We start from the raw sequence: 25636 nt of genomic DNA on the forward strand, positions 1-25636 counted from the left end.
CTAACTTTTAGATGCCTAATTCTCCTTCCTCAGGTCAGGACAGGATACTGTAACAGCAGTATACTTTACTGACCTAAAGAAAGAGAGTTTGACCTCTGAAACCTAATTAAAAAATGTATTAGTCCAATAAAATGATATCTTATTTTCCATTTTTTTATAATTTGTTAATTTGTAAAGTGATTTGAATCTCCTTATTGTCTGCTGATCTTCTTTTGTTCCACGTTGGATTTTTTGGTAGTCTACTTGCCTTGTTGTTTTGTTACAAATTAGCATACATGGAGTGGAACGTACCAGAGGAGAGACAGATTTAGTTGTTTATACATGTGGGCTAAAGTTGGATGACAGAGTGAGGCAGTTGAGATGAGTTGCAAACTTGGTTATTAATATAGACTTATGTTTTGGATAGTATTACTGCTTTACAATGCATTTGAACACTTTTATATACGTATGGAAAGGTTAATAGTTAAAGTCCTGGGCAAGTAGGTGGGAAAGGAAGGAAGGGGGGATTTGTTCAGAGATATTTGGGGCTTGCATAGAACTAAAACTGTACACTGGCACTGGTATGGTAATCTTTGTTGTTTGTTTTGAATTTTATAATAAAAGAAAAAAAGAAATACGAGTGGAAATAAAGAAGTAAATAATAAAACAGGTAAATAAATGGGGGCGGGATGTGGGCGGGGAACGGGTGTGGGGTGTGGGCGGGGCAGAGCTAGGGGGCCCAGTGTACATGTGTGCCTAGGGGCCCTTGAAGAATTAATCCTGCCCTGCCCCCCCATGCACACACATACTGTCTGTGACAGGAGGGATGCCCAATCCTTCCTGCCACAAACCCCAAAACAATCCCCAGCAAGAGGGATGCCCACTCCCTTCTGTTGGCACCACCTCCCTAACATCCCCAGCAGGAGGGATACCCACTCCCTCCTGCTGGCACCTCCTCAACACCCCTTGCAGGAGAAATGCCCACTGCCTCCTGCCGGCACCCCCAAACATATGACCCCCACCCTACCCCAAGAAACCATGACCCCCCCCCCACTCTCCAAAGCCTCCGGCCCCCCCACCTTTATAAGTAAAGCCTAATCCCTCTGGCTGGCAGGACCGCCTCTTCAGAATGGCAGGCCTTCCCCTTCCCGGTGCATCCTGGGATGCACCAGGGAGGGGCCTAAGGCCCTGTTTGGCCCAGGCACCTAAGACCCCTCCTAGAGGGATGCACTGGGAGTGGTCTGAGACTCCAATTGGCCAGATATCTAAAGCCACTCTATCTGACTATTTTCTGTTTCCAAACCTTAAAAAGAGTTTGAAAGGGTGACAATTTTTGAGTGATTGAGCAGTATTTCAGTGACCAGACATCAGAGGATTTTGGGGGGGAGGGTTACAGAAACTTCAGATATGATGTGCCAAGTGTGTTGAACTTAGGGGTGAATATGTGGAATAACTTGTAAGTTTCAAGGCTCCACATTATTCTCTTCTTGGTTGGACTGAGAACTTTTCATCACACTCTTTGAATTGCTTATGAGCCAGTCCAGCAGGAATAGGGTGTGGCATCAAGTGGGAAAGTGGGGAGTTGAATGGTGAGGAATGCATTGGGAGCAAGCCTCTGAATTATTTCCAGTTCCTCTGTGTATGTCTTTGTATGCGTGTTATATATTTATGTCTGTATGTATCCATGTTTGGACCGCCATAGGGGTTAATAACATATATTCCAGCACTTCCCTTGCCTTCTTCTCATTTTCCCCTGTTCTAGATTAACACCATTTTTTAACCTCTGGCATATGAAGAGGGACAGAGTTGATAAAATGCCAACTCCAGTTGGATGCAGCAGATAAGAAAGAAAATGAAGAAGGGGATGTGAAACAGGAACAAACAGGTTAGACCAGGGCAGAGCAACAGAAAAGCAGCAACGGAAAAGGACAATGCAGGAAGTGACAGGGAACAAGTTAAGAATACACACTCCATGCCATTGTAAAGTTCCCTCTTTGGAATAATTCAACTTTTGCAGCCTGCTCTAAAATGGATTAGTCAAACATGAGGCTACGCAGAATCTTCCTGGGCTCAGAGTGCCACTGCTACTGATCACAGCTCAAACAGGGGACTTCTGAGCCAGCAGGTGTGTATAAGCTATCTGGACCATGTTCTCTACTGTATATCTTAACAAAGGGCTAGATTTACTAAGCTTACCGATCGGTTTGCGACCCGATTCACAAACCTTGTGGCCGTTCAACTTCCGATCCATGCATGCAAATGAGGGGAAACAGCATGCAACGCGATTCACTAAACTTTTTCAGGAACACCCCCTGGGCTGGCCGATCAAAAAAGAAGCGACTGCTGGGGACCAGTCGCTCATGATCTTTCCTGTTCTCTACTGACTTCTCCTGCCTTGCCGCCCGGACTTCTCCTACCTTTTCGCCCCGACTTCTCCTGCCTTTTCACCCCAATTTCTCCTGCCTTGCTGCCTGTACTTTTCCTGCCTTGCCACCGGACTTCCCTTGCCTTTCTGCCCCGACTTCTCCTGCCTTGCCACCACAACTCTCTTCTAGCCGTCCTGCTTTCTGCCCTGACTCACCGCCCTGCACCCTGAATCTCCTTTTGCCACCCCAACTCGCCACCCCGACTCTCCTGCCCTTCCCCCACAGTGTGAGCCTGTATAAAGCAGGTTAAAACCACAGGCTCACGAAGTATTAAAAAAGTAAAAAAAAGAAGAAAAAAAAAAAGCAGCTCACAGCTTTATAAGCATGCACAGACAATCTACAGACAAAGAAGATGGTCTGCACATGCTTCAGGATCGCTCACTAGCAATCCGTGTGGTCGGGCACGATCGGGCAGGTAGTGAATCTAGCCCAAAGTACACTCAGTGGCAGCTAGTGTAGATGGTACAAGTTGGTTATATTGACCTATGAAGCCCAGATGTGAGATAAGAGCTTTAGCTAGTTAATGAATAACCCCAGAAAGTAAGAAAGCTCTCCAGGGCTTAAAATGCAAAGAAGCATTGTGTCTATATTTTTATAGGAAAACCAAGAAAAGTTAACATCATTTGCAGGAGCATGAAGAGCAAGAATGTCAGCAAGGCCCCGCAACTGCCTCCTTCCAAACGTCCAGATAATTCAGCAGCTAAGCAGCAGCGTTTGCCTGCCTGGACACCGGTCTTGTCTGCTCAGGCTGTCTTGCCTAGCTTCTTTGGCATTGGAATTTTCTGTCTCATTGTTGGAATCTGCGTGATCATATCCACCACAAATGTTCGTGAAATAAAGGTAAGGTTTGTTTTGTGTTTTAAAAAAAAACAAAACACCAAAACAACATTTCATAGTTTATGGTGTAAAAAATAATTTGGCTCAAGAAATAAGAGATGTGTAGTACAGGCAGAACGGCCAGGAAGGGGTAAAACACAGACCTTGCGGATCTAAAACCGCACGTCCTTAAAAATCTGAGGTCCATGCCACTTGTAGTTTCTGGCTCTGACAGACCTCTATGACAATTTAGCTCTGACGGATCCTAATGTTTTTCCCTCCCTATGCTGAGACTAGTGGCAAAACTTTTGCCTTGAGGTCTGTGCCACTTTTAGTCTCAGCATAGGGAGGGAAAAGCATTAGGATCTGCTAGCGCTAAAATGTCATATAGGTCTGTCAGAGCCAGAGACTAAAAGTGGCGCGGACCTCAGATTTTAAAGGATGTGCAGTTCAGATCTGTGAGGTCCACGAGGTCAGAAGCACTGCAGACTTTTGCACACATTTTTTAAACACCCCCTCCCCAACTCAGCTATTTGCCATCCAGTGACATATCGCGGGGACTCTCGGAATCAGCACGGAGGGACTCGGGAGAGATCTGGAGGAAGGGACGATCAGGCTAATTAGCAAAAGCCACGGTGCGCCTCCTCCCTCCTTAGCCATTAGGGAAGACAGAGCCGGGGGCCTGAGCTGAGCGTGTAGGGAAAGCGGTGGAATAAGTTAACAGGCGAACTTGTCAATGCACATACCTCAGATTTTTAAGGACGTGCGGTTTTAGATCTGCGAGGTCCGTGAGGTTGGCGTTTTACCCCTTCCCAAGGCGGTACTCTTGAGGGAGTAGCATCTTGCTGCAGGCCAGCATACCTGCTGGTCAGCTCTCTGATGCTCCCCTCCCCTTCTCGGCATCTAATGTTTTCACCCTCTTCCCCCCCCCCCCACACTTTTAGATTTGTCAGCAGCAGCAGTGATTTACAGAGCAGCCCTGTCAACCCCGGTGCTTCTCTCCACTGCGACCTACCCTCTCTGACAACTTCTGGGGTGGGCCGCAGTGGAGAAAAGTGCCGGGGTTGACAGGGCCGCTATGTGAATCACTGCCACCACTGACAAATCTAAAGGTAGACATGGGGGAAGAGGGTGAAAAGATTAGTTGCTGAGAAGGAGAGCCGACCAGCAGGTATGCTGGCTGACAGCATGATACCACTCCCTCACAGTGCCTGATATTGGACTTGGGGGCAGTGATTTACCAAGGGGTAGGTGAGGGGGGGAGTGGTTCACCCTGGGTGCAGCCCTTAAGAAGGTGCTCCGAAGGTTAGTAACGTGATCTTCTTCTGGCATTGGCAGCGTTGACAATTTGCTGCTCTACCAGCATCGGGCCTTTCTTTCTGTCAGGTCCCACCTGGAAGAGAAGAAAGTCTGAAGCCGCGAGTTGTGAAGGCTACACTGCCAACAGGGGGAGGGGGCTGACAAAGAGAGGGAGAGGGGAAGTAGATATAAATGCTGCACCCAATTAGGGAGAGGGAGGAAAGGAGAAGTAAGACCAGGGAAGGGAGAGAAGAGGAAAGAGAGATGCCAAACAATGGGAAAGGGAAGGAGGGAAAGGAAGGAAATAAAGAAAGGAGATACCAGACCATGGAGGGGGAGGGGGGGAGATACCAGGGCTTTTTTGGGGGGGGAGAGAAGGGTACAGAGATGCCAGACCAAGGGAAAGGAAGGAGAGGATATGTCAGATCATGGAGGGGGGCACGGGGAGAGGGAAGGAAAGGAGAAAGAGATGCCAGGCCGTGGGGTGGAATGGAAATGAAGGAAGGAAAGGAGAAGAGAGTGATGCCAGAGCATAAGGGAGGGGGTAGAGACAGAGAAAAATGGAGAGGAGGTGAAGCTGAAATGAATCGTGTACAAAGGAGAGAAGAGGCACAGGATAGACAGTTTATGGAAGGAGCATAGAAAGAGGGAAGATGCCATATGGAAGAGAGAGAGGGCAGACAATGGATGGAAGGGGTAGAGAATGAGAGCAGACAGTGGATGGAAGGGGCAGAGAGAGAAGGCGGACAGTGGATGGAAGGGGCAGAGAGAAGACAGATGCTGTATGAATAGAGGAGAGCAAAGAGAAGATGATTAAAACAGAAACAAGAAAAGATATTAAAAAAAAGATTTTTTTTGTTGCTTAAAATAAAGTACTGTATTATTATAGCTTAGAATATTGTAGTATTATAGCTTAGTATTATTGCTTAGAATAAAGTAGTATTATAGCGGCGGTCAGGCTGATTTTTGGGCTGAAGAAGTTTGACCATGTAACTCCTTCCTACCGACTCCTGCATTGGCTGCCGATGGAGGCATATGTGAATGTGAATAAGTTTGGATGTTTCTGCTTTAAGGTACTTTTCGGCCTAGTCCCCAGATATATAATTGACCGTTTCTCTTTCTCAACCAATCGACTTAAGAGAAGCTCAAACTTGAATTTAATTTCTCCACCGGTTAAAGGATGTAAATTTAAAAGACATCATCAGCATCTCTTCTCTTATCAGGCAGCATTATGGGGTAAAGATCTGAAACAATTACTCATGCTTGCAAATACTTATGGGGAATTTAGGAGACACCTAAAAATATATTTGTTCCTAAAGTACTTAGGCAGCTGCACTGCACAATCTCTCCCCACAATAATTGACCGCTAAATCTTAACTCTGTCAGTTCTACTCAATCTGTAACTTTTTAAATCATTGTAAACCTGCAGAATCAAATACACTTCCACTTATAGGCATATGATGCTACTCTCCATCCGAAGAAACTTGACTCATCTCATGTAACATCTTTTGTAATCTAGAATATATTGTAATTCTTATTCTCCACCAGTTATAAATTGACTCAGTTGCTATGTAACATCTCCTGTGATATTGAATGTACTGTAATTCTTCACTATTACCTGTAATTAACACTTCTCCTGTAATGTAATTCTACTGGAAATGCCCAGATATCTTCCTTATTGTAATCCGAGGCTATGTTATATCTGCTGCGATGTTGAATGTATTATAACTCTTCACAGTTACTTGTAATCTACTCTTCTCCTGTAATGTAATTCTACTGGAAATGTCCAGATTCATCTTTATTGTAATCCGCCTAGAACCGCAAGGCACAGGCGGAATAGAAATCCCTAATGTAATGTAATGTAATAAACAGGAAATGGAAATAAGGCAATCTTTGTATTGGACTAAATCCCCTTCCTCAAGTCAAGACAGAATACCTTAACAGCAGTATACTGTACTTACCTGAAGGAGGAGGATTTGGCCTCTGAAAGCTAATTGAAAAATAGATTAGTCCAATAAAATTATATTTTCTTATTTCCCATTATTTGTTTTATTTCTGTTTGTGGTATGACACTGAACTGCTTGGAATGAAACATTTAGTACGACGCCTTGAGAAAAAATGGATAAAATCAAAACAAGCAGTAGACAAAGCAAAATGGAGACAAGAAGTTAAAAACTATAAAATAATGTTAAAAGATAAACTTAAGATCTATTGCTCAGCGAAAGTTGGCTCTACCACTATTAACATTAAAAAAACTATTTCAATTAGTTAATAATATTTTCAATACTACTAAAAAGACACAATCTTCTTGGTAATCCTTCCCATCTTCTGAAGATTTAGCCAATTTTTTTAGTTCAAAGGTATTATCCTTCAGATCTTCCTGTTCATCTTGTTCTTTAAATACAGATTTTATTTCCAACCTAAAAGAAGAACAGGTTCATGCAGACTTATGTTGGTCTACTTTTGATAAGCCAGATTGGTACGATTTTTCCAAGCTATTCCAAAGATATGCTCAAACTTATTGTTGGCTAGATTTCTTTCTTCCTGAGTTGATGGCAGCTGCACCATTAAACTTTAAGCTGAAGTTATTTGAATGAAATACAATAAATACAAACAATAAAGAAATACAATAAAGAAAACAATAAAAAATCTATTTCTTCACTACCTAATTACAGACCGATAGCATCAATTCCTTTTCTTGTTAACATTATGGAAGGTCTGGTCCATATTCAACTGACCAAATACCTTGAGCAACATTCTTTACTTCATGACTCACAGTCGGGATTCAGATCCCATTTTAGCACGGAAACAGTAATAGTTGCCCTCTTGGACTATTTAACAAGTTTACTAAGTAAAGGCAGAAATGCTTTGGTGCTCCAATTCAATCTTAGTAGCGCCTTTGACCTTGTGGGTCATTCTAATTTGCTAATCTGTTTGGATGCTCTAGATCTCCAAGGAAAAGTCTACTTACTCATGGTTTAGAGGATTTTTGGAAACCAGACTCTATCAAGTTAGGTTTAAGACTCTACTTTCTACTACCTGGAAGAATCCATGCGGTGTTCCACAAGGATCACCGCTTTCACCTACACTATTTAATGTTTATTTATCATCGTTAGGCTCATATCTGAGTAAATTGGACACAAGGAGTTTTAGTTACGCCGATGACATTACAATTGTCATACCATTTAACTCAGCTCTTTCTCAGATTACTACTAAAATTGAAGCTGTAATGCAATGGATGAATGTCTCGATGCAACAATTTAAGCTTAAATTAAATTCAGACAAAACTAAGGGCTCCTTTTACGAAGCCACGTTAGCGGCTTTATCGCACACAACTTTTTAGCACGCTAATCTCTGCGCTAGCTGAAAAACTACTGCCTGCTCAAGAGGAGATGGTAGCGGCTAGCGTAGCCGGCAAATTAGCACGCACTATTATGCACGTTAAACCACTAACGCAGCTTCGTAAAAGGAGCCCTAAGTTTTTTGTGGCGTCCTCCAACAAAGTTCCTTTTGAACCAACCATTAACATAAATTCAGTCTCGTATACAATAAATTCAACAATTAAAATACTAGGAGTTATTTTAGACCAGCACCTCACTATGAAAACCTAGATAGATGCTGTAGTGTGTAAAATCTATTTTACTCTTTGGAAACTATGAACTATTAGATCATATTTTGAATTCTCTGCTTTTAGACTATTGGTTCAATCTCTTTTATTAAGTCTTCTTCATTATTGTAATATCATATATTTGACAATTACTAAGAAAGAACTGACAAGACTTATATTAGTACAAAATACAGCGGTCAGAATGATTTATGAAGAAGTATGATCATGTCACGTCTTTTTACTGCGAGTTGCACTGGCTGCCCGTGGAGGCTTGTGTGTTGTTCAAGTTGGATTGCTTTTGTTACAAGGTTATTTACGCCACAGCCTCTCATTACTTGGTTAACAGATTTTCCTTGGCTTCATACAGACACAGTAGAAGAACCCATTCCTTATTTAATTCTCCTTCAATCCAGGGTTGTAAAAGCATAAAATTTCTCAATCACACTTTGGCCCTTCGTGATAAGGAGTTTTGAGCTTTGTTGCTTGCAACTCACTCTTATAAAGACTTTAGATCTCAACTGAAAACCTATCTATTTGCTAAATATTTGATCACCTAACTTCTTCATCCCGTTTATTATGATTTTCATTAGTAACCTTTTGTAAATCACGTTGAACTGATGGTTATGTGGTCAACAAGCACAATGTTATGTTAGGTTGTTAATTTGTAAAGTGATAATTGCTATTTCTCACTTACATTTGCTATCTTTATATTTTGCTCAATATTAGGGTAGAATAAAGTGTTTTATTTGAAATGTATTAATTGAAATATGTTAGTTTTGGGAAATATTAATTGTAGATGTCTTTGTACTGTATTCAGTACAAAATATGGAGCCCCTTTTCAGGTTTTGTATTTCATGACGTGCCTGGTAGCGGAGAGCTTTGTGTTGCTATTGCTCAGATAACATGAAAATCAGGACTTTTTTTTTGTATGGTGACTTCCAAAGAGAAATGTTCTGGTTCTGATCTGCACATTGCGAGGAGGTAGAATATCAGCTCTCATATAACTAATTTTATTATGGTGTGTTAAGCCGAGCTTTTCTTTTGCTCAAGGTTGGAGAGGTCTCACTGGGGGCCCCTGTCTACCCTCTCCCCCCCCCCCTAGTCAGAGTCAGACACCATGGTTAAATTTCTGCTAAGGAAGTTTTATTTATGGCCGCAGCATGGTTACAACGCAATAACATTAACCATAATCAACCTTTATGTTTATAAATAACATATTGAAATAACAATAACTTGTCAAATACTGTACTTCAACTCATCCTAACTTCTACTAACCTCACCCTCAGGGGAGGGGTCTACCACCCTACCAAGCGGGGTCCATCAGCACTGCATATAAATAGGCACTGCCATTCAAGCAAATGCTCTACTCCCACTTGGCCCAAGCCACCGTCCAAGCGTCCCAGGCCCCGTTGGCTGTACCTCCCCGATCGCCGTCCAAGCGATTGGGGGTAGCAATGGTCCATCCTCTGCTTGCCCCTCCATCCAAGAGGGGTCTCTCATCCATGAGGGGGTAGGAGCCCTCACTTTAAAGGGGCAAATCCTATTCCCCTCCCCGCTTGTGTTGGTTTCCCCCCCCCCCCTTTTCTTAAGCACTATCCTGCCACAATTTGCGGCAGTGACACCTCACTTGCTGCGAGTTGCCCACACCAAATGCCTCATGCTGCGGCCCTTCACATTAATAAGGTGTCAATCCCGTCCTGCATATTACTGATGAAAAGGTCCAAACCTATATCTGAAAGATGCACCCATCTGGCCGATATAAGCCCGGGCAATCCTCCGTGATTAATTCATGCCCTATAGTGATGCCCCTTAAGGAGTACATAAATTTGTGCATCCACTTGTTCAGTTTCTGTCTTCTTTTCGACGGATTTATGTGATTTTTCATTTCTCCACACCCGACGATGGATGATGTAGGACCACACTAGCCGCGTACCCCTGCACATGTCAGCTACCTCCAACATGTCCCGTTGCATCTTTTTTATGAGTTCAATATTGTGCATAGAAGTGATATCATTACCTCCGAGATGCACTATGAGTGCCCACGGCTGAGGTCGGGTCAATAACAACTCAGAGATGGATGGTCGCAGCTGTTCCCACTTCATGCCTCATATTCCGAACTATTCCAACGTGACACCGGACGCAAACAGGCCCAGGCCTACAGCTGCCTTGCGGGATTGAGCTCTCCTGCTCGCCCAGTGTACGTAGGAATGGCCGTAGATCCAGACTACTTTCGTTTCTAAAAGACAAGACAAAATTGAGACATTTGTATTACGCCAGATGGGGTCTAACGTACAGCTGGTATCGGTTAGACCTCCATCTGCCGATCTCCTGAATCGTGGTGCTCGGTAAACCTGTTAGTCTAGCTGAGGTGGCTGCCCCAATGCTAAATAAATGTGAGCTGTACTGTTTACTGCTCAGACCTATGTGCTCTAGAACTCTGGTGAGTACCCTTGTGAACTGGTAGCGCATCAGTGGGAGTGTATTTGAATGGCATAGTAGATGTACTGTTCCTTTTGGGCAGACAGCCAGGTAATCTCCCAATGCTCTGACAGGGCACATGCTGTTGCCCAGAATTGCTCCCAGAGTAATTCTGCATTCTCTTGCCATCTGGTCTGTCTTGGATCTATGTATATGTATGTACAAACTATCATGTTTCCATTCAACATTGCCACGCAATAGCCCTGTAGTCTGTTGCGTATTGGGTGGGACCAGCTCCCCCAGTCTGAGGGCCAAGGTGAATGCTGCCTTGAATAAACAGATCTCCAGCTATGAGTACTATATTTCGGGAAGGGCTCGCAGCAGCGATTCCAGAATGGCAAATGTAATGGATCTTCTGACATCTAGGGTCCTGGGCCGCTGTATTGCCCAACCCTTCAGTATATGACATATAGCGAAGTGATTGGTGGGATTCTTGCCACCTATTGCCTTGGCAACGAACCCGATTCCTGCCAGACGTGATCGCACACTGGATACTGATGCTCCACGCTCCCTCAAGTGGAGTAGATATTGGAGCAACACCTCAGGGGAAGAGAAGGATGTCTCATGTAGCTGGTTCTCTTTGCAGAATTCCATGAAAGAGGAAATTCCTGCGTTGTATTTCCTCTGCGTTGCCTCGGATAGGGATGCGAAGATCATTCGCCATATGTGTGTGGGGGGATGGGAACTTCCAGAGCTCTGAGGGGAAAGGGGTCCTGTGTTTGTTTGCAGCTGGTGTGTAGCGACGGAAATCTTCCATCTTGAAACGAGAAAGAGCATTTGCTATGTTATTTTGTATACTCGGGATATGCAGCGCCCTGAAAGTGATATTAAAACCCATGCACTTTAAAACTAACTGCCTCATAATGGATACCACCCCTTGCGATCTAGCATGTAAATGGTTCACTCCCTCCACTACCGCCGTGTTGTCTGATCTGAATACTATGTGGTGATTGGCTAGCTGAGGGGCCATAGCAATCAGTATCGGGAATAGCTCTAGAAAGGTAATATCCTGAGTAACTCCAGTCTCATGCCATAAAACGGGCCAACGCTCAGCGCACCAGGCCCTTTAAAAATAGACCCCAAAACCTGTACCACCAGAGGCATCTGTGAACAACTGTAGCTCGTCGTTTGTCGCCGGATGCCTCTGCCAGAACGCTAACCCATTGAAGGAGCGCAGAAAATTGCACAAGACCTGAAGATCCGATCTCATCGGTGCGGTGACTCTTATATAAAGGTGACTCCAGCGCACCCCCACTGTCAGCGCACCCCCAAGGCCAATCTCCGTGAAAATATTCTACCCATGGGAATAATACGTGATGCAAAGGTTAAGCGTCCCAATAGGGATTGAAATTGCTTTAGAGTAGCCTTCTTCATTCCCGCAACCGTTATTATCTCCACTCTCAACGTGTCTAGCTTGTCCTGCGGAAGACGAGTTACTCGGCCCACCACATCTAATTCTATCCCCAGGAATGACAGGTACTGAGAGGGCCCTAATGTTTTTTCTGGGGCCAACGGTATCCCAAATTGTTCTGCTACCCGCTTAAAAACCTCCAAGGCCTTGTTGCACTATTGACGCGATTTCCCAATGAATAGGAAATCGGCCAAGTAATGTAGTACCGCTGGATAACCGAGTATTTGCTCCACTACCCAGTGCACGAAAGTACTAAACATTTCAAAATATCTACAGGCAGGGCAGGATTAATTCGTCAAGGGCCCCTAGGCACACAAGTACACTGGGGCCCCCTGCCCCGCCCTGCCCCACCATGCGCCCAGGCGGAAACAGGAAGCTGCGTCAGAGGGAAGCTTTGGGCAAGCAGCACCACTTGCACAATTAAGTTCCTGTTGCCTTTCTTGTCTTACTTTCTGTCAATGGGAGGGGGGGGGCCCATTACCGATCGATGCTGGAGAGGACTATTGCCGTTTGGAAAAAACAATGTTGATGCCCTCCTTCATCGAGCCCCCCTGACCATTTCGGGCCCTAGGCATGTGCCTACTTGGCCTATTGGTTAATCCTGCCCTGTCTACAGAAAATGGAGCATCCCATGGGAAGGCATTTGTTGTAATAAATTTCCCCTTCAAATGTAAAGTCTAACAATCTGAATGAATTTGGGTGAACTGGAAGCAGTCTGAAAGCAGATTTGCCTTTGCCAGGTGAGCATCCGGCCCTGCCTTGAGAATTATCTCCATGGCTTTGTCTATGAACGAGTAGTGAACCGCGCACTGTTTTGGATCAATGTGGTCGTTAACTGATGCACCGTCCGGAAATGATAGATTGTGTATGAGGCAGAATTTTCCTGGCTCCTTCATGGGCACGATATCCAATGAAGAGAAGACCATACTACCCAGTGGCAGGGACGTGAATGGACCGGCCACCCTCCCTAACTGTACTTCTTTATTTATTTTGTCCCTTGCAATGTTCGTGTGAGACGCGATTGACTTGGCATTCCTCAGGCAGCGATCCATGCCCAGCATGCCTTGCATTAATGGAATATTGAAATCTTCTGAAAAACCCGCCCTTAACATAACACCTGCCTGCTTCTTGGTGCCAGCTAGCTCCACTGCTACTCTCTGCTGCTAAGCACCGCTCCTTTCAGCTGTTTCCCCGAAGGACACTCACGGCCGAAGCATGCGACCATGCCCCCCCCTCTCCCCGACTCACCCGGCCGACCTGTGAGCTTCTGCCAATGTCGGGCACCAGCTCCGCCTCAGTACTCCTGCACTTCTCTCTTCATGACTCGTGCTCAGCTGCCGACACCGGCATAAATCTTCCTAGTCCCTCTCCTTCCGCGCGCAGCTGGGCACTCCGACGCAGGCACTGGCCTCACACACACCGTGGCTAGCCAACGGTGGAGGCGCCCCATGGAGGATTTGTTGCAGGCAGTTGGCCAGGGAGAGAACTTAATCAGGTTAGATGAGCCCCGTGGAGCTCCCAATGTAGCCTAGTTGGCAAGGGAGCGATTCGGTCAGTTTGCTCTCCCAGGCGTGCTGCAAAAGAATGGCTGCACTAGGAGAGTCTGCTCTTCAAATCTCCCGCTGCCCCTCCCCTCCACCTATCCCTGCCTAGCCCCTTTTCCTCCCATCCTGCCCTAGTCCCCCGATGCCCCCCTCCCACCTTGTACTCGCCCCTCGCTATTCGCTCCTGGGCTTCTCTTTCTCTCTCATTTTGCTCCTGTGTACGTTCTGGTTTAGCAGGAACTTGTCTAACTTTGTCTTGAATCCCTGGAGGGTGTTTTCCCCTATAACAGCCTCCGGAAGAGCGTTCCAGGTTTTGCTGAAAAGCAGGTTAAAGTATGTGTGACAAGAAGCATGGTTCTTTGAGTTTGTCTGGCAGGATCTATTGTTTTGCTTTAAACATGGATGACCTGAGCCTAAAAGGAGTGGTATTTGAGGCTCTGCTGTCATTTACTGTATTACTGAAGCTACTACCCTCTAAGAAGCTTCTGCTATAGGAAGCTGGCCAGTCTTGCCTAATAGTTGGGGCAGCCCTTGCCCCAGCCCTATTTTGGATGGATGGGGGCACCAGCTCATCTCTCGTCTCAGGCAACAGATTGCCTTGAGCTGCCCCTGAGTACAGGCTAAACACAATAGAAAGAAATTAGTCCCTGTATATGACAATGAGAGAAGTGGCATACCATCATCTCATATGGGAAAACATATACAATAGAAATGGTGTATTTAAGAAGTAATTTAACCCCCTTTACAAAACCGTAGTTTGGCTTTTAGTGCCAACTAGGGTGGTAACAGCTCTGCCACTCACAGAATTCCTATGAGCGTCAGAGCTGTTACCATTGCGACTGGCACAAAAAAACCATGCTACGGTTTTGTAAAAAAAGGGGGGGAGGGTTAGACAATAGTTAATGGTATGGTACAGATGCTGTAAGAATTAAAGAAAAATATGATGCAGGTCTACAAGATCCTGAGTGGTGTAGAATGAGTACAAGTGAATCAATATTTTACTCTTTCAAAAATTACAAAGACTAGGACAAGGGTAGGCAATTCCCGTCCTCGAGAGCCGCAACCAGGTCAGGTCCCTATTACGCTCTCTAGAAGCGCATTCCAGATGTCCACCACACGTTGGGTAAAGAAGAACTTCCTAGCATTGGTTTTGGATCTGTCCCCTTTCAACTTTTCCGAATGGCCTCTTGTTCTTTTATTTTTTGAAAGTTTGAAGAATCTGTCCCTCTCTACTCTCTCTATGCCCCTCATGATCTTATAAGTCTCTATCATATCCCCTCTAAGTCTCCTCTTCTCCAGGGAAAAGAGACCCAGTTTCTCCAATCTCTCAGCGTATGAAAGGTTTTCCATCCCTTTTATCAGACGTGTCGCTCTTCTCTGAACTCTCTCGAGTAACGCCATATCCTTCTTAAGGTATGGCGACCAAAACTGGACACAGTATTCCAGGTGTGGGCGCACCATCGCCCGAAACAGCGGCAGGATAACTTCTTTTGTCCTGGCTGTAATACCCTTCTTGATTATACCTAGCATTCTATTCACTCTCTTAGCAGCTGCTGCGCACTGTGCCGTCGGCTTCATTGACCTGTCCACCATTATCCCCAAGTCCCTCTCTTGGGTACTCTCATTCAATAACATCCCTCCCATCGTATAGTTGTACCTCAGGTTTCTGCTTCCCACATGCAATACTTTACATTTCTCAACGTTGAACTTCATTTGCCATTTTGTCGCCCATTCCCTTAGTTTGTTCAAGTCTCTTATGAAATTAACTTCATTACAGCATTGTTTCATTATTGTGGAAAGGTGGGGCAATTAGTGATATCTTAGTTTCTATTCCTTCCTACCCTAGAGTCTGCATGTCTGTGTATATTTGTAGATGTGACTGTGTGTTTGCATGTTATACTGTATGTTTGTATGTGTCTGTGTGTATCTATGTTAATTTACTTTTTTAATTTCTTATTAATCATTTACTTAATAGTTATGTACTAAAAAAGTACTTAGCTGTATGGTCACGCCTCACACAGGGATAGGTACACCGACATTTTTCACCTATTAAACTTTATATCGTTTTTTTCAAGGCTAATATTCCCTATATTGCTTTAAGCCATTCAAACAGACCACAGCGAGTTGGAGCATAAAGCCACTTACTATGAGATACATTTGAGTATGTGGTGGCTGCACTGAGGATCTGTGAGACTGGTATGTGCAGTAATAAGGAGTGGAATGAATGCTAATTATATCAAGCATTTCTAAGTGGTGTATGTATCTATGCGCATATCTTAATAACTGGGCTCTGCATTGAGGTGCTTTTCATGCCATTTGGCTTGTTTCTCCTTGATTAGGTAACATTGTGAAGTTACTTTTGACCGTGGAGTTATTTTAATGCTTGTAAGTTTTTTTTTCCACTTTGTTTTACTATTAAATTACAAGTGACCAATGATTATTTTGCTGTAGCCCTTAGCTTGTGTCTTGTACCCTGTGGTGAGCGTTTGGCACTGAGGGCAATTATCTGTGGATTAAGTACAGTGTGGCATTCAGCTATAAGCAGTAAAAAGTGGTGTATGGTTTATTGTCCTGCTGCCTCTGGTGTGATATTGTGTGAAGTTAGAAAACAACCCAGAAAAGCATCCAAAGGCCTGCAGAGAGAGACTGAGCAAAAATGGGATTCATGGGAAAGTAGCAAGGCTGAAACCACCACCATCCATGAGTAACATCAATGATCATCTCATTTGCAAAAAACACACATGGATGTCTTTTGGGATAATGTTCTACTGTATAGACCAAAGGTGTTAAACTCAAGGCCCGCGGGCTGAATCCGGCCTGCCTGGCTGTTTTATGCAGCCCGCGGTGTTATCGATGTGGCTTTTTCATTGCTGCCCCCGGTGGCTCCTACACACATTGCTGCCGCAGGCGGTGGCTCCTACACGCATCCTGCGCCTGAACTGGAAGCCTTCTCTCTGATGTCGCAATGTCAGAGGGAAGGCTTCAGGATGAGGCGTGGGACGCGCGAGGAGCCGCTGCACACAGCTTTGTGTACACTGTGGCAGTGAGTAAGAGGGAGCCGGCCAGAAGATAACACCGGGGGCGACAATGAAAACGTGCATTGCACCGCAGGCAGCATAAAACAGCCAGGCGGGAGCAGGCCAGAAGGAAAGACACCAACCAGAGGGAGGCACCTAATTGTGGCACAGCATGGAGGAAGGGAGACAACAAAGTTAGGGGAATTATTTTATTTTTAATTTAGTGATTGAATTGTGTCAATTTTGGGAATTACATATGCTGTCTATATTTTGCACAGTTCAGGAAGAAATGCATTTGTTTCTTTTTCTCTGGGGTTGTACAGCATACATAGTCTTGAATCTTAGTGTTTCATTTGTATATATTAGTACTTTTAGTTTTTGGCCCTGTATTTGCATAGGGGTTATCTGTGTTCTGGTAGGAATGAATGTTGAGAAGCATACAGTGTACTTTGTGTAGTTTAATTTTGTGGTTAACCATTATGTGTTGTTAATAAGATTATATTGTGTGTGTATTTGTGAAAAATGAATGGAAAAAGTAGTGTTACAATTAGTACTATTATGGGGGCAGGGTCTGGGTGGAGATGGGCGGGGTCTGGCCCGCGACTTAGCCTGTGTTTTGGATTTCGGCTCCTTAATGTGATTGAGTTTGACAGCTTTGCTATAGACAGACAAAAGTCACTGAATATCTGAATTTACCACCCAAAACTGCCAGGCCAATATGCATCCCAGGATTATTGATTACCAGGAGCTCACAGCAGCCAATGCTTTGTAATCTCTCCATGAATATTCATTGCGGATATCCTGAAAAACCTGACTGGCTGAGGTGTCTCCAGGACCAGGTTCGGTAACTACTGGGCTAGAAGCAAAGCAGTAACTAACCTGAAACAAGATCTCCTTTAAGGATCTCTAACCTCTGACAGCCTTTTCTTTCTCTTTGCCTGGCAGATTGCGTATTCAGATTCTTGCTCAAATTGTTCAAAGCTGCGTGAAAATTCATCAAATTCAGAACAAGAGTGTAAGTGTGCCATCCACTTCTCACTGAGGGAAAGCTTTCAGGTGAGTTTATATTGGGAGCAGTAGATAAATTAAGTTACCAGGCACAATACAGGTGTTAGCCATGTTATAAATTAACAATAACTTTGGACTGAGCCTAGAGCTGTAATATTTGTGTAACACCATTGGTTATAGAATCACTGCCATGGGGGATGATGTAATAAACTGTGCTATCCTTTAACATGGAGGTTTACTTTTGATTTTCCTGCAATATCCTTATTCTTAAGCAGTAATTCTATTACGTCCTTTCCGGATTACATATGCTAGGTGTTCAATCCCAACCCGCAATCTGGGAGTTGCAGAAATCAAACACTTTTCTGACACATGCTCCTCCCCCTTAGACTGGGAGCTAGAAACATCCAGTTTCAATTTCTGCAAGCAATCTATGCAAAAGTCTTTTGAATTGCTCTGCTTTCTTTTCTTCTTTTTTTTTTTTTTTGTTTAAAGTTTAGGTTTTTATTCGGTGGCTTCAGTGCCTTGAGACCTCTTTCCAGTAGTCCCCTGTCAGAGAAAGGATGCAGTTTTGTGGTGCCAGACAGTTGCTTCGCAGACAAACTCTGTTGGATCTGTGGAGCCAGCCTGCTGTGTACCACCCTTCCTAGACTCGGGGTCCTTTCCCCTGGGAGTCCACTTGCCTGCTGATCTTGTTACGGGTTTTAAGTACAGGCTGTATGCGTCTGGAGTGAAACCCACCTTGGTTTCAAGGTGCAGGCTACCTTTCCCACCCCCAACTGCGTGACGAAGATCTATGGGAGTGGAGGTCATAGTCGGTGTCCGATCAACTGGCAGTCCGAAGATTTTCAAGTCTGGTTATTTGAAGGAGTTTCTGAGGCAGAAAATCATTTTCCTCTTTTCAGCTGCCTTGAAAGTGCTGATAGGCTTGCACTGCTAGAATTGTGAGTAAAATCTCCATTATTTCCTATGGGAACTTCGGGGGTGGCTTGGTAAAAGTGTTTAAAAGGGTTTTTCACAGTTTCTGAGGGTAGGATTCAGGTCCCCCACCTCCCCAGACCCCAAATTGCTCTTTTTCATTTTCAGATTTTATTTATTTTTGTTGTTTTTGATGCGAAATTGCTGGCGGCGGTGGCCATCTTGGATTTTCAACGATTTTTTTTTTTCAAAGTTTTATTTCTGACTCAATATCCCACTATTTGCTCAAAAATCATTTGGGCTGAACTCCCCAGCCCCTAATCTGTTGAATGTGTGCATTGATTGCACCAGATTGGCACCGGAGCAGCGACCTTGTACCACATGCTGTAGCATTCTGGAGGAGGGGGCAGGTGCTTCATACTTCACCTCCTCTGTGTGCTGTAGTGTTGGGGAGCTGGCCTGGGTTCATAACGTCAGAAAAAAAATCTCACCTAGAGGCCATTCTGAAGTCTGGTGCAAAACGCCTGTGTTCTGAGTCTGGGAACTCTTTTGGTCTGGCACGTATGCCTCAACAGAGCCCTGCCATGGTTGCAGGGTGTGACTTTTCAATTTGGCTTCACTGAAAAGCATATTTTTCAGACCCTGCTTGTTCGACGCAGCTGACGGTTGCATCGAGTCTTTCTCAACCTGCTGTGCTGGTAGTGGAGCTTCCTGTTTGGGAGCCCTCTTGTCCTACTGTGGCAGACCTCAATTGCAGTATTTGCCATTCAGATATTATGCCTCTTCTGTTTCCTCGCACTGCTTCTATATTGGATCCGTCATATCCTTGCCAGGACTATTCACCTCGACCGCCCTGAGAATCTGGATTTGGGTGATGACCCTTCTGTCTGCAGATTTTTTAAGCACGGTTCTGTCTACCTTTTTATTGCTGATGTTCTGAAAGAGCTCAAATTGGATTCTTCACCTTCCACTTCTCATGGACCGCTCAAATGTGCTGTCTTCTTTTTTTCCATCCCATCCACAGCTTCATGGTCTGGTTACAGAATAGTGAGATACCTCAGGGAACTCTTTCCGGCCTTTTACAGCTATGTCTAAGCATTATCCACTGGCTCCTGATTTTCAGCAAGCTTTTGAACAGCCTAAAGTAGATTCTGCCATAGCGCAAGTTATCAGGCGCATAGCCTTCCCTAGTGATGGGGGAGTGATGCTTAAGGATTCTCAAGATCGCAGGGCAGACATTATGCTGAAAAAGCTTTTGGAAGTGCCGTCTTTGGGCATCAAAGTGGCAGCTTACTTTACGGGGCGAGCTTGTCATACCAGATTGCACAGTGCATCCTCTGCAGAGGTACATGCCTGTCCTCTGCTGGTAATGGATGGTGTGGATTATGTGGTGGATACCCTTTATATCAGGGGTCTCAAACTCAAACCCTTTGCAGGGCCACATTTTGGATTTGTAGGTACTTGGAAGGGCAAACTGTGCAACATAGTAGGTAAAAGCACTATGCCTGAAAATATGACACAGGACCTACTACTATTAGAACAATGGTCATCGACTTGGCAGCTTAACTTCAATGCTAAAAAATGCAAAGTGATGCACCTGGGTAAAATAAATTTGTGCAGGACTTACACATTAAATGGTGAGACCTTAGGTAGGACCACGGAAGAACGGGATTTAGGAGTAATCATTAGTGATGACATGAAAACTGCCAATCAAGTGGAAAAGGCTTCCTCTAAGGCAAGGCAAATGATGGGTTGTATCCGTAGAGGTTTTATCAGCAGGATGCCAGAGGTCATAATGCCACTGTACAGATCCATGGTGAGACCTCATTTGGAATATTGTGTTCAATTCTGGAGACCACATTACCGGAAAGATGTGCTGAGAATGGAGTCAGTTCAACGGATGGCCACCAGGATGGTCTCGGGGCTCAAAGATCTTCCGTATGAAGTAAGGCTGAATAAATTGCAGCTGTACTCACTTGAAGAACGAAGAGAGAGAGGGGACATGATCGAGACATTTAAATATATCACGGGTCGTATCGAGGTGGAAGAGGATATCTTCCGTCTTATAGGACCTTCTTCCACCAGAGGGCATCCGCTGAAAATCAGGGGAGGGAAATTTCATGGTGACTCCAGAAAGTATTTCATTACTGAGAGGGTGGTCGATCATTGGAATGAACTCCCACGGCAGGTGATTGAGGCCAACAGCGTGTCAGATTTCAAAAATAAATGGGATATTCATGTGGGATCTCTAATGAGGTAAGGGCAGGGGGTGGTGAGCAAAATCAAGGAGAAGGGTCAATAGAGTGGGCAGACTTGATGGGCTTTGGCCCTTTTCTGCCATCATTTTTCTATGTTTCTATGTTTCTATTAAAGAAATGACAATTTTGCATGAGTTAAAACACTTTATAGTTTATAAATCGTTCCTTTTGGCTAAGTCTTAATAATAGTATTGTAATTTATAGCTAAAGAGAAAATATATGATCAAGAAACTGTTTTATTTTACTTTTGTGATTATGATAAACATACCGAGGGCCTCAAAATAGTACCTGGTGGGCTGCATTTAGTCCCCGGGCCACGAGTTTGAGATCACTGCTTTATATTCTCATTTGAATTCTTAGTAAGCTCTCTGCTTATGCAGTGTCTGCGCACTGGACTCTGGCTTCATCATTGGCTGAAGATGCTGCATCAATGGCCACCTTGAGCAGACTTCCTTTCAAGGGCCATCTTCTTTTTGTTAAAGGTCTGGATGATTTCATGACCAGCGTTGCTGAGTCTAATGGCCTCTTTTACAAAGCCGCGCTAACAGCCCCGAAGCCTATAGAGATTTAACATGACATAAGAACATAAGCAATGTCTCTGCTGGGTCAAACCTGAGGTCCATCGTGCCCAGCAGCCCGCTCACGCGGCAGCCCAACAGGTTCAGGACCCAACAGGTTCTATCCCCCTTTCCAGCAGGAAATTGTCCAATCCTTTCTTAAACCCCAATACCGTACTCTGCCCTATTACGTCCTCTGGAAGTGCAATCCAGGTGTCCACCACACGGTGGATAAAGAAGAACTTCCTAGCATTTGTTTTGAATCTGTCCCCTTTCAGTTTTTCCAAATGCCCTCTTGTTCTTATATTTTTTGAAAGTTTGAAGAATCTGTCCCTCTCTACTCTCTCTATGCCCCTCATGATCTTATAAGTCTCTATCATATCCCCTCTAAGTCTCCTTTTCTCCAGGGAAAAGAGACCCAGTTTCTCCAATCTCTCAGCATATGAAAGGTTTTCCATCCCTTTTATCAGACGTGTCGCTCTCCTCTGAACCCTCTCGAGTAACGCCATATCCTTCTTAAGGTACGGCGACCAATATTGGATGCAGTATTCCAGATGCGGGCGCACCATCGCCAGATACAGCGGCAGGATAACTTCTTTCATCCTGGTTGTAATACCCTTCTTGATTATACCTAGCATTCTATTCGCTCTCTTAGCGGCCGCTGCGCACTGTGCTGTCGGCTTCATTGTCATGTCCACCATTTAAAGGGCTTCGGGGCTGTTGCTGTGCGGCAGCCACTAGCACAGCTTTGTAAAAGAGGCCATAAGTGTCTTCCTGTGAGTAGGTCTCACTGGACGGCAGTAGGGGATCGTAGTAATTTTCATTCCTTCCGCAGGTTTCGTCAGGGCTCCACAGAATCTTCCTCCCAGAGATATTCCCAGGGCTACCGCCCTCGTTACAACAGTTCTAATTCTAGGTGTCCTCAAGCCTCAGTTTCCCGAGCAATAGATGCGCCTAAAAAGCCCCAATGACGCCAGGAGTCAGGCAGGGCTTCCTCATATTGGAGGCTGCTTTTCTCAGTTTTATCAGGAGTGGACTTGTGTTTCATCAGATCAATGGGTGCTGGACATCATTTGGGAGGGGCACAAGATAGACTTTATTTGCCTGCCTCCAGATTTGTTTCTGGACTCTCTGGCAGGTAGGCTGGAAAAGGAGTCCAGAGTCCACACTACTCTGCAACATCTCTTAATCATCAGAGTGATAGAACCCATTCCAGAACACGAATTGGGTTTAGGCAGATACTCCTTATACTTCATTGTGCCAAAGAATGGCTCAGAGGACTGGAAACCCATTCTGGATCTAAAGTCAGTCAACCACTTCTTGCTGATTCCTCATTTCCACATGGAAACAATACACACAGTCATAACTGCTGTCTCTCCAGGAGAGTTTCTAGTGTCCTTGAATCTCACAGAGGCTTAACTCTATATTCCAATCTACCCAAAGCATCAGAGGTTTCTGTGTTTCCATGTTCTACAACAGCATTTCCAGTTCTCAGCCCTGCCCTTTGGCCTCGCAATGGCGCCCTGCACTTTCACAAAGGTGATGGTAGTTGTGGTAGCTTTTCTCCACCGGCAGGGGATCCAGGTCCATCCTTACTTGGATGATTGGTTGATCCAGGCTCCACCTCATCAGGAGTGTGAAAGTGCAGCGGAGACGGTGGTGTCTCTACTGCAGGCATTGGGGTGGATTGTCAACTTCAAGAAGAGCAACTTGATGTCCGCCCAGTCTCTGGAGTATTTGGGTCTTCTTTACGACACCAGTGTCGTGTGTTTCTACCCAAGGCATGCAGACAGAAACTTCAACAACAGATCAGAGCTCTCCTGGACAGTCTGGATCCCAAGGCCTGGCATTATCTGCAGGTTCTGGCAGCCTCCTTGGAGGTGGTTCCCTGGGCACGAGCACACATGCACCCTTTACAGGAGTCTCTCCTCTCTCGGTGGTCTCCACAGCATCATCACCTTCAGATGCCACTCCCCTAGACGGAGCCAGTTCGAAGCAGCTTGAGTTGGTGGCTTCAGGGGAGGCTCTTCACCAAGGCAGGTTTCTTTGGATTTCAGAGTGGATGACTCTTAAGATAGATGCCAGCCTGTCAGTTTGGGGTGCTCACTGCGGGGACAGATCCATTCAGGGGCAGTGGACTCCTCATCAGAAACATTGGTCGATCAATTATCTGGAGCTCAGGGCAATTTGGCTGGCATTACTCACTCTCCAGCCCCTTCTAGAAGGAAAAGCTGTGCAAGTATTTTCCAATAACGCCACAGTAGTGGTGTACATAAATCATCAAGGGGGCACAAGAAGCACTCCCTTGGGCCAGCAGCCTCGCATGCTGTTTCGCTGGGCGGAAGCACATCTTCTGTCTCTCTCAGTAGCCCATGTGGCCAGAGTCGACAAAGTTCAGGCAGACTTCCTCAATAGATAGGTCCTGGACCTGGGAGAATGGTCCCTCTCACAGAAGGCATTCTGTCTGATTGTACAATGCTGGGGTTAGCCCCAGATGGACTTGATGGCTTCAGTAGAAAACTCAAAGGCCAAGTGCTTCTTCAGTCGATGAACACAGCATGGAAGCCGGCTCAAGAGCTCCTGTATGTGTTCCCTCCGTGGTCTCTGGTTGGTCTGGTGGTATCCACCAGATAGCAATACATCCTGACCTGGTGATTCTAGTAGCTACGGACTAGCCTCATTGCCCATGGAATGCAGATTTTGTCCGTCTTCAGTGGGATGAGAAACTCCAGATCCCTCTTCATTGATATCTTAGTCAGGGGCCGGTGCCCATGAAGAACCCACAGCACTTCGGTCTTATGGCATGGCTCTTGAGCCCTCAACCATGATGAAGCTCAGTTATTCAGATGTAGTTATCTCAAATCTTTTTCACTCGAAGAAACCCTCTACTATGGCTTCTTACGCCAAAGCCTGGAAGGCTTTCCAACAGTGGTGTGCTAAGGATCAGGTGGAGCCTGAGAGGGCTCCCAATTTGGTGGTCCAGGCTTTCCTTCAAGCGGGCCTAGAAAAAGGTTTAGCAGTGGCAGATTGCAGCCTTTCATGTTTTAGAGCATGCAGAGGCAATAGTTCACTTATGGCTCATTCAGATGTGACCAGGTTTATGAGAGGGGCACTTCGTTTGTGACCTCCCTTGTATCTTCCTTTCCCTTCATGGAATCTTAACATCATTCTGCAGTGTCTTGGAGAAGCCCCATTCGAACCACTGAAGGATGCGTCTCTTCTGGATCTAACAATTAAGACTGTCTTTCTGGTCACCATTGTCTCGGCATGGCGTATATTGGAGCTTCAGGTTCCTTCATGCAAGGAGCCCTTTCTCTGTATTACGGACGTAGGAGTTGTACTCCATACTGTACCTTCCTTTCTGCCGAAGGTGGTATCAGCCTTCCATGTCAACCAGGAGGTTTGGTTGCCTGCATTTCATTCCACAGATTGGAGTGCAAAAATCAGATCTCACTCAAATTGGATATCCAGAAAGTCTTGCTCCACTATTTGGAGAGAACTAAAGATTTCTGTCTGTCTGATTACCTTTTTGTACTGACTTGCTGCACTTCGGTCGGCTGGCGTCCAAGTGCTCTATTGCTTGATGGATTCAAATGGCCATTTCCACAACTTACATTACCCACGGCAAACAGCTGCCAATTTCGCTTAAAGCTCACTCAACTAGAAGTGTGGCTACTGGTCCTCTCTTCATACTTTGCCTGGTTTATACCAAGTGGATGTGGCAGCTTGTTCTGATGCTACTTTTGGGACCTCGGTGTTGAGGGCAGGCTCTTCTGTCCCTTCCTAGCTGTTACTATTGCTTTGGTACATCACCTAGCATATGGAATCCGAAAGGGATGTAATAGAATGGAAGATCAGGTTTCTACCTTCGATAATCTTCTTTCTGTTAGGACCTGTAGAATTCCACATGACCCGCCCTCTTTGTATGCACTCAATGGGTTGGAATACCCTGTCTCAGTTATTCTCCTTACAGGCTTGAAAATTTTCCAGCCAGTTGTGGGGAGTTTTCTGTGAGTATGCGCATTGCCAAAGGTTTTTTCTTGGAGTGCTTGTTGCACACAGCAGTTCTACATTGTTCCTTAATGTTTTTCTGAGTTGCCTTTGTGCCTGTTTATTACTTGTTCATGTTTTGCAGAGCAGACCAGTTCAAAAATGGTTTGTAATACTGGGGGATCTTCTCCGGTACACCCTTGTCATGGATTTGTTCAGGTATGTTACTTGCCTTTGGGACTCAACTGGATATGTTTCAAGCTCTCAGCTTAAAGAGGAGGAGCATGTGCTCAGAAAAGTGTTGGATTTCTGCAGCTCCTGGATTGTGGGT

At 45.0% G+C, this 25636-nt stretch overlaps 1 protein-coding gene across 1 annotated transcript in view; it reads left to right on the forward strand.

Moving 5' to 3' along the window:
• The first annotated feature begins 1942 nt into the window (after positions 1-1942).
• LOC117360130 (cell cycle control protein 50C-like) overlaps positions 1943-25636 on the forward strand; it is a 38274-nt gene continuing 14580 nt past the window's right edge. Inside the window, exons 1-3 of the mRNA XM_033943839.1 lie at positions 1943-2104; positions 3004-3245; positions 17523-17633. Of these exons, the coding sequence (XP_033799730.1) occupies positions 3039-3245; positions 17523-17633 (318 nt within the window). The 5' untranslated portion in view covers positions 1943-2104; positions 3004-3038. The remainder of the gene's footprint in view (positions 2105-3003; positions 3246-17522; positions 17634-25636) is intronic.

This window comes from Geotrypetes seraphini, chromosome 4 (genome assembly GCF_902459505.1).
Source record: "Geotrypetes seraphini chromosome 4, aGeoSer1.1, whole genome shotgun sequence".
Taxonomy (NCBI): Eukaryota; Metazoa; Chordata; class Amphibia; order Gymnophiona; family Dermophiidae; genus Geotrypetes; species Geotrypetes seraphini.